Raw genomic sequence first — 12,820 nt, 5'->3', positions numbered from 1 at the left:
TTGTAAAAACCAGGATTAATAATTATGCACCTTGGGATTACTTAACATGAAGAAATATTTTTAGAAATGAAGTGGCAATTTAGTGAAGGAAAAACTAAAATTAATGATGAATAATATATAATAACGAATGATGTAATAATATACAATGCTATTCTTGATTTAAATAAAAATTTACTGACATCCATGTAATTACAAAAATTGACTCTTATAAAATCAAATACAAATTAGTTTAAGCAAATCTGCATTTGATCAATCTCTTCCCAACTTTGTTCCCAAACCTTTGAAGCAGAAATCAAAGGGGAAAAAAAAACTAGCAAACTCCTTAAAACGAAACATTTTCGAACAAGTCAAGCAGTTTGTTTTTTTAACCCATACTTGTAAGTATTTTATTCAGCTTCACTATTATAAAGCCCCTTAGAGGCCATACTCCTTGTAAATATTAGTTCTGAACTATATATATCCTGCAACTCAAAATAAGTCACAAAGTTGTAAAAAACAAACATTTAAATAACATTTTTTTGTTATAAGCGTGTTAAACACATTCCTATGAAATTGTTTTGTTCTTGGTGTCATTACACATTGATAAATAATTAACAAGCGCACCAAAAGGTTTTCTAATATAAACAAAACTTTATTTTATATCTACCTAGAGTTATAAAGAAAAACTTTTCCTTAAAACGTTTATTGCGATTGTCGAATGAATAAAGTTAGTAGTTATTAACAGAAAAACAAATTTATGTTAAAAAACAATGATTGACTTATTAATAAGCATCGCATAATTGAAAGGTTATCACTGATTGGCCATTATCGTTTTCAAATAGGCTCAAAAGGATTATAGTAAGATCAGCACAAAGCCATATAAACATTGTTTAAACCAAAAAAAATTTTGTCTCAAATTTTTGGTCAGGTTTATAAATACCGCAGGTAACGCTTTTTGTTCATATAGATATAGCTCTTTAATATGAAATCATGTAAGAAACTTTGCAAATATAGCGTGAAAAAAAGCGCTTGATTATTGTGAAAAAAAACGACCAAAGAAAATATTGGTGGTATTAAAATTGAATTTTAAAAAGTTATTATCTGCAGAGGGTAATGTCGTATTCATTTATTTACATGCTGTGGAAAGCTCTCTTGGAAATTCGAATGGCTATAATTATGATAAGAGGTTTGTTTATTTTTATATATATGTTCTATAAATACATTATATATGTTCTATAAATACGTTATATATATGTTCTATAAATACGTTATATATATGTTCTATAAATACATTATATATATGTTCTATAAATACTTTATATATATGTTCTATAAATACATTATATATATATATATATATGTATGTATGTATGTATGTATGTATGTATGTATGTATGTATGTATGTATGTATGTATGTATGTATGTATGTATGTATGTATGTATGTATGTATGTATGTATGTATGTATGTATGTATGTATGTATGTATGTATGTATGTATGTATGTATGTATGTATGTATGTATGTATGTATGTATGTATGTATGTATGTATGTATGTATGTATGTATGTATACATATCAGAAAAAGTGTGATTTACTTTAATCATTCATAACAGGATTGCTTCTTTTTAGAAAACATTTTGAAATTCAGTTTAACGGTTGTTGTCAGTGTAACAGTGACTTTAGCTTTACTCGTCATTCAAATACTGTTACTAATTTGCACAAAAAAATGGTGCGAAGCTAGACAAAAGTTGAGTATTAATGATGAACTTAAAACAATAGTGATACCGGAACAAGATCAAATTGAAATTGGATCACTAAATGTTTTAACAAAAAAACAATGTCCAATGGAAAAAAACTCACTTCATTTAACTCCATTGCTAGAGAACGCTCAGTGTATACATAGTAAAACCCAAGCAGAGGTTTCATGGAGCGAGCATCTGACACAAAACAGCCCCATTCTTGATGGAAGTACACGAAAGTTAGGCGTGAGGGGTGATGGATACTCATTTATATTTTAAAAGGAAAATTAAAAAAACCTTGCGAGCGATACTATAAGAAAAAATAATTTGAAAAATGAAAACTTCTTCGTCAACAGAATTTATCTTGCCGAGGCGAAGTTATCTCTTAGATGATGCAAAAGAAAGTATTTTTATGAAAAATACGAGAGTATACTATTTAAAGAAATATTTTATAACTAGGTGTATCTTAGTATGTGTCTAATTATATTTTGAAAATATTTTATTTCTACATTTCATTTACATTGCTGTTATTTTTATTTTTCATTTTCGTCAAAACACACAATAATATTACGGAATCCGAAGAAAAAAAAAAGGGTTTTTTAAGACAAATCTTCTTTCGTAAATAAATCTTTTTCAAACAAATCTTTTTTCGTAAATCTTCTTTCCGACAATTATACTAGTTTGTGCTTTCTCAACTACTTTATCAAGTCTACTGATTAATACCCCATTCACACCAACAAAACCGAGTTTTAATAACACATGCTTTTCAAACGGTGTTTTATTTAGCTACCGTTTTTTTTAACTCATTTTTTTGAAACATGGTTTTAAAAAGCAGTGTGAACGGAAAAATGCGTCATAAGTTTAAATAACCACGATTAAAACAAGTTTTATTTTTGGTGTGAATGGGGTATAAGTTAATGTTTGTACCTTCCTTTAAATTGCATTCATTAAGAATAAAAGTTTTACTATGCCTTGTTGGAATATTTAACATATATTATCTATTAGCCAAGTGAGATTTATTTTAGATTCAATTAAAGTTTTAATAAGTTTTTACTACCACTAATATTCTTTGATACAAACATTTGTATATCGACCGGAACTTAAAAAATAGTTGCTAAGCTAGTTAACCATATCAATAAGAAAGAGAAAATTTGATAAATAGAGGAAAATAATTTTATCTAATTTATTTTCGAATTTTTTTTTACAAAAAGTAAGAAGTAAACGGCAATCTACAATCATAGAATACAAAACTTAGATGTTGCAAATTCTACTGACGCTTGAACTTTGCTAAGAACCTAAAAAAAAGAAATAGATACATGGAAAAAAAAAAATCCAATTTTATAAATGTGAATTATTATATAATGAATAACTTCTGCAGTATATTTGTTTCCTCAAGCAAGATGTGATTCAGAAACTTTTAAAAATCACAGCTCTTTTAGTTTTAAACACCCTAATAGTGGCTGAGTCACCATTTTCTTACACCATTAAAATACAACTTCAAAATTATTTAGCCTACAGATTTTAGTTTGTACTTTATATTTGGAAGCAATAAAGTATAATAAGTTTCGAAATTTACAAAATGTTTTAGGGAAAAAAAATTCTTTTAAAAGTTATTAGGCTGCGATTCTGTTCTCAAATTCAGATTTATGAGAATTAACGAAAAAGTGAATAGCATCTTTATCGCTTTGTCATCTTAATTATATAAATAAATTTTTCATTCAAACTAAAGTTTCTGTGTTTTTAAGAAAGCTTTCATTGCGTAAACGTGCGCAACGGTTGGTTTCATTATAGATTTAAAACTGACCAATTGCATTCAAACAATCAAGCAGCTTTTTTAATACCCCTAGAAAACAACAGTTATGTCTTTAAAATTATTTCTTTTTGTATTTTTATTACTAATTTATTAGTTTATTTGAAACTTTTTTCAAAGATTTTTATGAAATTAAAAGAGCATTAAAAAAATTTCGATATCAAAATTCTTCATAATGGTTGGCATTAAATCACAGCCAAGTTAATGTAAATATATTGTAAGAAATATAAATTAATGTAACAACTTTTCCACCTTAAAAAGTCGTCAACTGTCCACATGATATTTGAATTCAGACTAAAACACAATTAAAAAAAAAATAAGGATATCATCAATTTTTAGAAGAATCTTCAGCAGAAGATTTTTAAAGAAGTTCAATTATTCACTTCAAATTCACATAATAAACCTATTTTTATGGAATTTTTCTTGGCGAATTTTAAAAGCATTTAAACAATAATGGAATTGAAAAAGTGAGCTGGTGAAAAAGGTAAAAAAGGAGTTTGTAAAGAAGGTGGTAAGTATTTATTAAGTTTGCTTTTGAAACGATCAAAGGTAGACTGGTTGGTATTAGGTTTTCAGGCATTTGGATTAGAAATAACTGATCCAGAAATTATGACTGATGTCAGTATGAACAATAAAAGCCTTTTTTTTTCTTCTAGGAAATGACCTTTAGTATCAACAGCTTGCATTTTAGGTGTCACGTTTGAAATGATTAATTTAAAACGTTGATTTAAATAAACCTATGAATAAACCCATACTTATATGTTAGTAATATTTTTTAATGCATACATTTTGGTATATTTTTTACTCCCTATTTCTAAACTTCAAAGAATTTTTTTAGCTGAATTAGTTTAAAAAAACTCAAAGCGAATATGATTGGAGCATAAAAATGCTGAGTAATCAACCATTGTAACACCTAAAATGTAATGTCACGAAAAAAGAAATCGTCAAGTTAAGACCCTTCAAGATGAGGAAGAAAATTTATATCATTATATGGTTAAACAGGTGTACGTCTTCTTACTAATATTAATTCTTGGCATTTTAATGCTCGTTTCAAAAAATTGTTGATATTTACAAGAAACTTATTTTAAAAATTGATGCATAATTTAAGCTTTTTGAAATATAATACATACAATGTGACATCAGAAATAATTTTTGCACAATAATACACGGAAAATTAGCATATAAATATGATAAAAATAAATGTTGTAACAGTAGTAAAAATATTCTTTGAATCTTATCTTGATTATGTATGGAGGGTGGGGGGTGGGGGGTGGGGGGTGGGGGACGAAAGCAATCATAAACGTAGCTTTTAATCTTTACTCGATTCAAATATAAAATATTAAAACAAAGAAAAAAGGAAACAGCCAAAACATCAGGTGGACACACATGTACATTTACAGGAAAAATATAACTCACACATTAAAGCTTAAAACTATTTTTGCAATAACGGCTGCAAACTCAATAGTATCTACACTGATAAAGTGATAATAGTTTAATTAGCAAGGTTCGGGACAATCCTGTAACTGCTTTATGATTTTTATAAACGAATCAAGAACAGAGACAAATATCAATCAAAAGCTAACTTTCAAAACCTATTTCACAGAACCGTGACTTAGAGGTCGAAATAAAAACACTAAATGAACTTGTAGATAAAACCAATTGTTTATGTGAATTGTATATGTTAATTGTCTATGTTAATTGTCTAATAAAAAAGGGTTTAAAAGTCGAGATACAAAAGGGTTTAAAAATCTTTTAATATCAACTGATCACCATCTATGGAACATCTAAATTGCAATTGTTAAAGGTGTAAATAAAACGATATGAAACAGCTTAAAAATTTTCTTTTTTACTGTTGAAACTTGTTTTAGATTTTCCTCCGGTCTTAAAAACTGTGGTGTTGGTTCTGACCTCAATATATTTTTTGAACACAGTTTGAGCAAACTTCTCATCCACATTTTTGTCTGTTGTCAGATCTGTTGCAAGGATACCTACGATTCGTTCAGTGGTTGTAAACAGGTACTTCAAATAGCTGTAGCCTTTTGTTGGTCTTTCACTTTTGATCTGGCTGGATAAAAATATTAAATCATTTTTTTTTTTAATACCCAAAATTAACAACTTATATACAAATGATAACTGATTACCTTTAAAGTCTTTTTACTTCTGTGAAACTATGAATTAGTTATACAAATGAAGGAAGTGCATTTTGGTAATAATTTAGTAGCTGGGATAAGATCGACTTACACGTCTATTAAACTCTTATGGCAATTAAATAAGCAATTAATACTTGATAATTAGAAAAAAAATATTTTCATAAAAAATTCTCGCAAAAGAAAGCATTAAATGCGGGTTTTCCATGGCTTATTAAAAACTTGTAGTTTTAAAAAAAAAGGAACATATCTTGTGAAAAGGATGAAAAGTTTTCTACAAAATTAATCAAACATTTCATAAATATTTATGGTCAATTTTATAATTGTATTAATCAGACTCTAAAATACAAATTAAAATACAAAAAATACAAAGTTTTACAAATTAATTGGTTTTTTGACCGCTTTCAAATATCTAAAAATTTTATCAATTTAAAATCTAAATGCAGTGGATGGTTTCTTTTTTAAAAACAGACACTAAAAAGAGCAGCTAAAAAAAAAAAACCCTTTTTCATAAATTTCCTTATCTATATCTTTGTTAAACAGCACACTTGACAAGTACAGTAAATGTTTAACCATTTGTTTTCTGCGTTTGACAATTTTATTTGAATTCTATAAAATTAGCGGAAATATACTCTAACCAATTAATTTTATTTCGTTATGCAAATGTTTTGGATTCAAGCCAAAAGAATCTGTAGCGAAGGCTATTGTAAACACACCGCAGCTGGACGCATTTTCTTGTTGTGTTATTGTAACTATTCACTATATATAATTTGTAACATGGATTTAAGGCAGTTCAGAAACGGACAAACTTGTTTGATTATGGTGGGATGAAGCAAGTTATTTAATAAGTCACTTCTGGACTTAAAAAAAAAACTGTTAAAAGTTCTGAAGAACAACTGGAACAGCATTAAGATTGTAAATTAAAAGATTGAAATACACTTAAGATATGTTTCCTTTGGAACATATCTTAAGCATCAAAAGTTTGCATCGATGAAAATCTGCGAAAAGATCTCACCTTTTTAGATCTTAAAACAAATATGTTTATTGTTTTAGACAACTTTGTACATTTCATAATTTAGTAAACAATATGTATTCAAAATTAATTTTACATGTTTTTTTTGGGATACCAAGAACAAAAAAAGTTTCCAATAAGCCTTTTGAGCTCTCTTTAATGGTTTTGGATCCTTTTGATAAATTCCATTTTCATGCACCTGGGGCGACTCATCAGGTTCACAGCTAAAAGTCAATTTAATCTAAAATCTCAATTTATTGAAGGATACCTTGCTAAAGAATGTAATCGAATAATAAATAGCAGGACATTATTCATAAGTCTATTCTACACAGAATGGTTCCTCACAGCAGAGCTGTTTGAAGATTCCACTTGCATTTTTAACCTTTAAATACTTATTTTAATGTTAAGTGATAAATTATTAATTTGTAAGATTAAAAATTTTAAGTATCAGATACTCACTAGATAAGATTAATTTAAGATTATATTTATGATATTTGCTAAAGATCAAAAGAAATTATTTATCATTTCTCTTGGGACAACATTCCGGTAGATGAATACGTTCGATAAATACAATCTAGTTGGTGCTCAAACTGATATTGCATCTTCCGCAGACTTGGTATCTAGACCTAACTCTTGCCATTTTACTCTGACAGATAATAAATGTTAACTCATCCAAGACGCTTTATTGCTTAACAAGTTCTCAAAATGACGAGTTCCTACTGTAACAATTGGTGCTAAAAACAGACATAAGAATAGCTTCAGGGAAGAGCACTCCTCCAAATCTCTGGGGTTTCACCTGCTATCATTTGGAATCCGAAGAGATTATTAAAAATCTGAATATTCTTAAACAATGTTCAGAGAGTTTATTCAAATTCGTAAGATTTTGCTAAAACCTTACTTAGAAATTCTTTCAAGCACACACACAATTTTTTCTGTTCAAAATATTTTAAAAGAGAAACAGGAAGAAAAAATTTTCAATGCTGCAACTAAAATGTTTTTTGTAATTTGCGATCAAATTTTTGTTATCAGTAATTTTTTTAATTTGATAACATGATAAATTCTTGAGATCAGATAAAATGATAAATTGTTGAATTAATGAGAAGTTACATTAAAACTAGTTTCCTTTTTAAGATTTTGCAATAAATTTAACAATAGAACCGATTTAAGTGTAATTTACAAGTTGTTAGAAACTTGTTTGTTTGAAAAAATTTCCAGATAGTTGTACGGAAATGCTCTTAAAATTGTTCAAAACTTATCTACATGGCCTCTGAAAAACATTCAAAGTAAAAGTTATAAAGAATCCAAAAATTGAATTTGAAATTTCAAGTGAACTTGAAACTTTAAGTTCAATTCTTGCATTTGTCGAAAATCTTTGATATCGATAATATAAATTTAACAACGTTGAAAACTTTCCCAAATGGTCCAAAAAAAACTCTTAACTAGTTGTTTAAACTTCAAAACGATAACTAAAGACGTTGTAATAGCTTTATAGTTTCAAAATCAAAGAATTAATATCCGAACTTTTAAAAGCATCTTTTTGAGAGTTTTTTAAAATAAACAACAACCCATTGATCGTTATAATACTAAACTTTCACTTGAGTTTTTAAAAATTTTTTTTAATTTTAGATTAATTTTATTTTTTTTCAAAGAGGTTGTTTTTAATGTTTAAAGATTGCTTTTAAAAAAAATTTCTTTCCTGAGCAGCGACCATCATAGAAGGTTTATGAAAGTGTAGTCAGAAGGTAGTGGGTAGGTAATTTAAGTAGGATAAGTTGATTATTTTTACTTTACTTTATTTAGTTCGATTATCTTTGAGATCTTTTAAGCGGATTATTTTTCTTAGAACATTTTAAACGTCCTTTTTTAAAACCGTTAAAAGAATAAGAAGTTAAATGGTGCCTATTTTATTTTATATCTGTTTATATTCAGTCAGATTTATTTCTATATATATATTTAGGTAAAAAATATTTCTTGTTTAAGTAAAATATATTAGCTAGTTAAGAAAATACGTTAAATGGAAAAGCGAACCAACGTTAGACACAAAATATTTAACACAATCTTTTCATGCAAGCTTTTAAAAATGTTTTCATTAGAAGTTGATTAGTCATTCATTAAGTGATAAAGATTTTATACAATGAACAAAAAAATCAAGTCGTGCATCAATCTTGACGTAAACCACCTCAACAAAGCTGACGAACGTCACAAATCATTTATAAGAATTATTCCGCTAATTAGTATCACCTCTTGTATTGCATGTTTTTATCATCTATTGAAGTCTTGATTTTTGTTAAACGAATTTAATAAAACACTGGTACTATAACAATGTATATTTAAAAAAATGTAGACAAGACCAATAATCTCTACAATATCCAAAACAAAATGAAGTTGCAAAGTATAAGAAAAGTTGACAAAAACAAAATTTCCAGAAATTTCCTTTCTCAAAGTATTATTTTGGGATATTTTTCACGTTTAAATACGGCAGTAATTACGCTTCCTAAATCTCAGCCTTAATAATATTAGCTAATGATAAATAAAGGTTTATATTACTATTAGCAAATAATAATGACAGCTAATTATAGCTAATAAAAGTTTTAGCAAAGATGATGATAAAAATGATAATAGTAAAAATAGTATAAGTAAAAATATATTTCATGCTTTTCTTCTTATTGCTCACAGCAATAGAATTGAAATAATATAATTAGCTAAATTTATCAGCTACTTCGGTTTTCCATGTTCATAAAAATATTTAGAAAATATTTTGTAATTTTTATAATTTCAACTGTTAAACTTTCAACTTTTTGTCGTAGAATTTTTTTTTTACACTTTAAAAATTGTGTATCTCCTTTAAAAGTCTTGACGATAAGTAATGCGATAAATAAAATAAAACTTATCTCATATGTTCGTTCGTAATTTTAAAGGAGGCATCAGCCATAATTTAATTTTTAAAATAAGAGGTAGCTTAGGTATCACAAACGATATAGGAAAAACCATCACCTCGCCTACCAAGTTTACGAGTGCGTTGAGTTTCTTCGTTATAAATTGAATCTGCTAATGATTCATCGCTATCAAAGGTTTCATATGCTGATTCCGATTGACTTATTGAAAAGTTTCTTGAATTCAGCGTATCATTTTTATGTAAAGGATATCTATTGCTCGAACACTGAAAATGAAAAGTATTCCAGTCATTGGAAAAAGATTCAAGGTTATGACAGCCTTTATTTACATCTGTTCCATTTTTGTATCTTGAAGGCAACTTTATCGATTCCTCGGTATAATTTTGCTTCTGTGTTGATAAGCGGCAATTTCCTTTGCGTTTGATATTCTTTTGTATTTCTAAATTTGGGATTAAATTTATCTGAGTCCCTTTATCTTCTAAATTAGCTTTTGCACCAGAGCTTATAAGTAACGTTCTCTCAGCTTCATCATTTGGACGCCTGACTAATAATTCATCATAAGTTAAGTTTTCTATTTCTTCATTTCTAACTAAATGTGGATTGGTAGTAATACTGGAGTTAGCAATTGGCTCTGATATATTTGAAGCGTTTGACTTAGGCTCTTTTATATCAGTAATAGTAGGAACTAAATGTGACTCATCCGAAACATTCTGCGGTGGGTTCTTAGCAATGTTAGACTTCTTAAACTTTTTTATTCTCAAAAACGATTTCAGAATTTCAAAAGTAAAAATAACGATTGCTATAAATATTATCGACGCCACCAAGAGCAGTCCGTAAGCAATAAATGCAGTTTGTTTATCTATAATTTACAAAAATTTATAAAAGCTAAAGCATATAAATACTAATATACTAAAGCTATGTTTATTACATTAAAAAAAGATGTTACAGACCGACAATCTTTCCATAATATTTACACGAAGCAAACTGCACAAAATAATAGATCGCTTAAAAGATTTTGATTTGCAGCTAAAGCCCGTATAACTTGAGCATCGTTTTACTGCGAAGTAAAAGTGTTTACAAAGTAACGAAAAGGGGAGAAATTTATATATAATTTGAAATTGGCTTACCTTTGATATAATCGAGTAATTCTTTGATCTCTTGCAACACTTTCACTAGCCTGAAAGCAAATGTGTAGCCTGAGGCAACTTGTTTCATTTCTTTAAGTAGGCATTTAACCACGTTTTAAAAATTTCGATATAAAAAAAAATTCTTTAAAGGTCTATATGTATAAAACTGAAAAATGTAATTTTGGGAGTTCGCAGTTGTTCCATATGCAAATATTATTGTTGTTATGTTTTGCTTTCAACTTTGTTTAATGTCATGGTTCGTATTTTAAAAAAGTTATCAAAAGCGGCTGTCATATGCACATAACTTTGATACTGGCGTCTTTCCGAATCATCTAAGTTGCTGTTAATAATATCGTTATCGCTTCCAAAAACATTTGCTCCACTTTTAATACTTCTGTTTGAAAAAAAAACCAACTGAAAAAATTTGCTGTCTTTTAATAGATTTAAAAAAAAAAGTATTTGACGTGTTAAGCTGTTCTTTTTGATAAACTAAGCCACTTTTGAAATAAAAACTTTCTCTTTTTTTGTACCAGCATTAAATGAATTCCAATAACATTTATATAAATAATCAATATTTAAAAAAAACGTCAAAAATGTAATCAAACCAAAAAAAAAAATAACTTACGATGTCTGACTCTTGTATTCAACAAACATTTAAAAACAGAAGTAAAACAAATGAATAAAGTGAGTTTACAGTAAATGATATAATGCGTTTTTAGATACACAGCTACGAAACTAACACCTCGATTAAACTTTTATGCATAGATGTAAAGTGTACACAAAGAACTATTAACAACGAATACTTAATCTTTATTAAAAAAATTGGATTTTTCATGGCTATTTTATTTATATAGGATTCCTTTACGAATATTAATTTTTACAAATGTAAAAAGTGTAAGTTTCGTTTTAAGTAAGTTAAAAGTTTTTAAAAATCTTTTCCAATATTCACATAATGTTCGACATATTCACATAATGTTCGACATAGTATAATGATCCACATAGTATAATGATTCACGTCGTATGATGGTTAAAGTAGTATAATGATTCACCTAGTAAAATGGATCACAGTGTAAACTTTTTTGTAAAGTCTATTTTTATAAAACCATGTACAATTTGATAATTAGATTGAAATAATGTTGTAAAAGAATTTGGTTGGTTGCGTTTAAAAAATTCAGGCTGAAAATCAGAAACAATATAATTACTAATAGTTTTGTTGTTGTTTATCATTACCATCGTCGTTTTCTTCGTCAATCATGTTTTAGTCAACTATCACCAAGGAAATAAAACTCAGACAATAAGTTAATCTAAGTTATATTCAATAGTAAGTAGAAGGTATTCAAAAATAACTGATAGAAGGTACATAACTGTCAATCTAATAAGTTCATACTTGGTACAAACATTCAAAACTGACGTTGAATAAAATGTTAAATTTTAAATATGAAAAACAATAATTATCCTAAAATTGTTTAAATATTCATGCTTCCAAAGATTTTTTTTTAAGTTAGGGATAAAATACATATAAGTGTAATTTTTAATTTATGAAACAATTTACTCATTAAAATTCTCGCTTCTAAGTGATTTTTTTGCCTATCAAGCGGGATATCAAGCGGGATATCAAGCGGGATTCTCCTGGAGAGAATTTTTTGTTTTTTTTGTTTTTTTTAATTTGAAAAATTTTTATACTTTTTCAATTTTTTTTTTTTTTTACTTTTAAATTGATATCAACATTTATCAAAGCTTCTCTTTTTATATGTAAATTTTAAGGTTTTTTAAGAAATTTTTTTCCTTGTTCTGCAAAAGTCTTTATCTTTTTTTAGAATTCTGCATTTTCTCAGATTTAATTCTGTACGTGGTACGTGTTTTTGAAGCACTCAAATACATTTTGACCTTTTTATAATGTTTTTCTTTAGATATGATAATTTTATACATTTTAGATATTATAGCCTTGTATTTAAAATTTGTATTCCAAAAATTTTGTAAAATAATTATTTTCATATAATAAGAATCTATTTTATGCGCACCTTTCATTCAATTTGAATGTGATTTTTACAAGTAGGTTGAGTATTTTTCATTCTTGGATGTTAACATAACAGAAGTTTTTCCTTTTTGT

The 12,820-nt window shown here is 27.2% G+C and overlaps 2 protein-coding genes across 2 annotated transcripts; one reads left to right on the top strand and one right to left on the bottom strand.

The window, feature by feature from the left end:
• The first annotated feature begins 639 nt into the window (after positions 1-639).
• Positions 640-2,285, top strand: LOC149891067 (uncharacterized). The gene is made up of 2 exons (XM_090082770.1): positions 640-1,165; positions 1,611-2,285. Exons 1-2 carry the CDS (start codon positions 1,093-1,095, stop codon positions 1,997-1,999), a joined length of 462 nt encoding a protein of 153 aa, XP_089938896.1. The 5' UTR covers positions 640-1,092; the 3' UTR covers positions 2,000-2,285.
• Positions 2,286-9,003: 6,718 nt separating this feature from the next.
• LOC145202528 (uncharacterized) lies at positions 9,004-11,460 on the bottom strand. Its single transcript, XM_090083072.1, has 3 exons — positions 11,336-11,460; positions 10,711-11,104; positions 9,004-10,442 (listed from the first exon to the last, which is right to left on the bottom strand). The coding sequence occupies exons 2-3, from the start codon at positions 10,796-10,798 to the stop codon at positions 9,649-9,651; spliced, it is 882 nt and encodes a 293-aa protein (XP_089939198.1). The 5' UTR covers positions 10,799-11,104; positions 11,336-11,460; the 3' UTR covers positions 9,004-9,648.
• Positions 11,461-12,820: the final 1,360 nt, after the last annotated feature.

The sequence above is a fragment of the Hydra viridissima genome, unplaced genomic scaffold, assembly GCF_058129835.1.
Source record: "Hydra viridissima isolate aposymbiotic clone 2 unplaced genomic scaffold, HvirCarnegie_v1 scaffold_3, whole genome shotgun sequence".
NCBI classification, from domain to species: Eukaryota; Metazoa; Cnidaria; class Hydrozoa; order Anthoathecata; family Hydridae; genus Hydra; species Hydra viridissima.
Note: the sequence above shows the minus strand (reverse complement) of the source record. Positions and strands in the feature narration are given on the sequence as shown.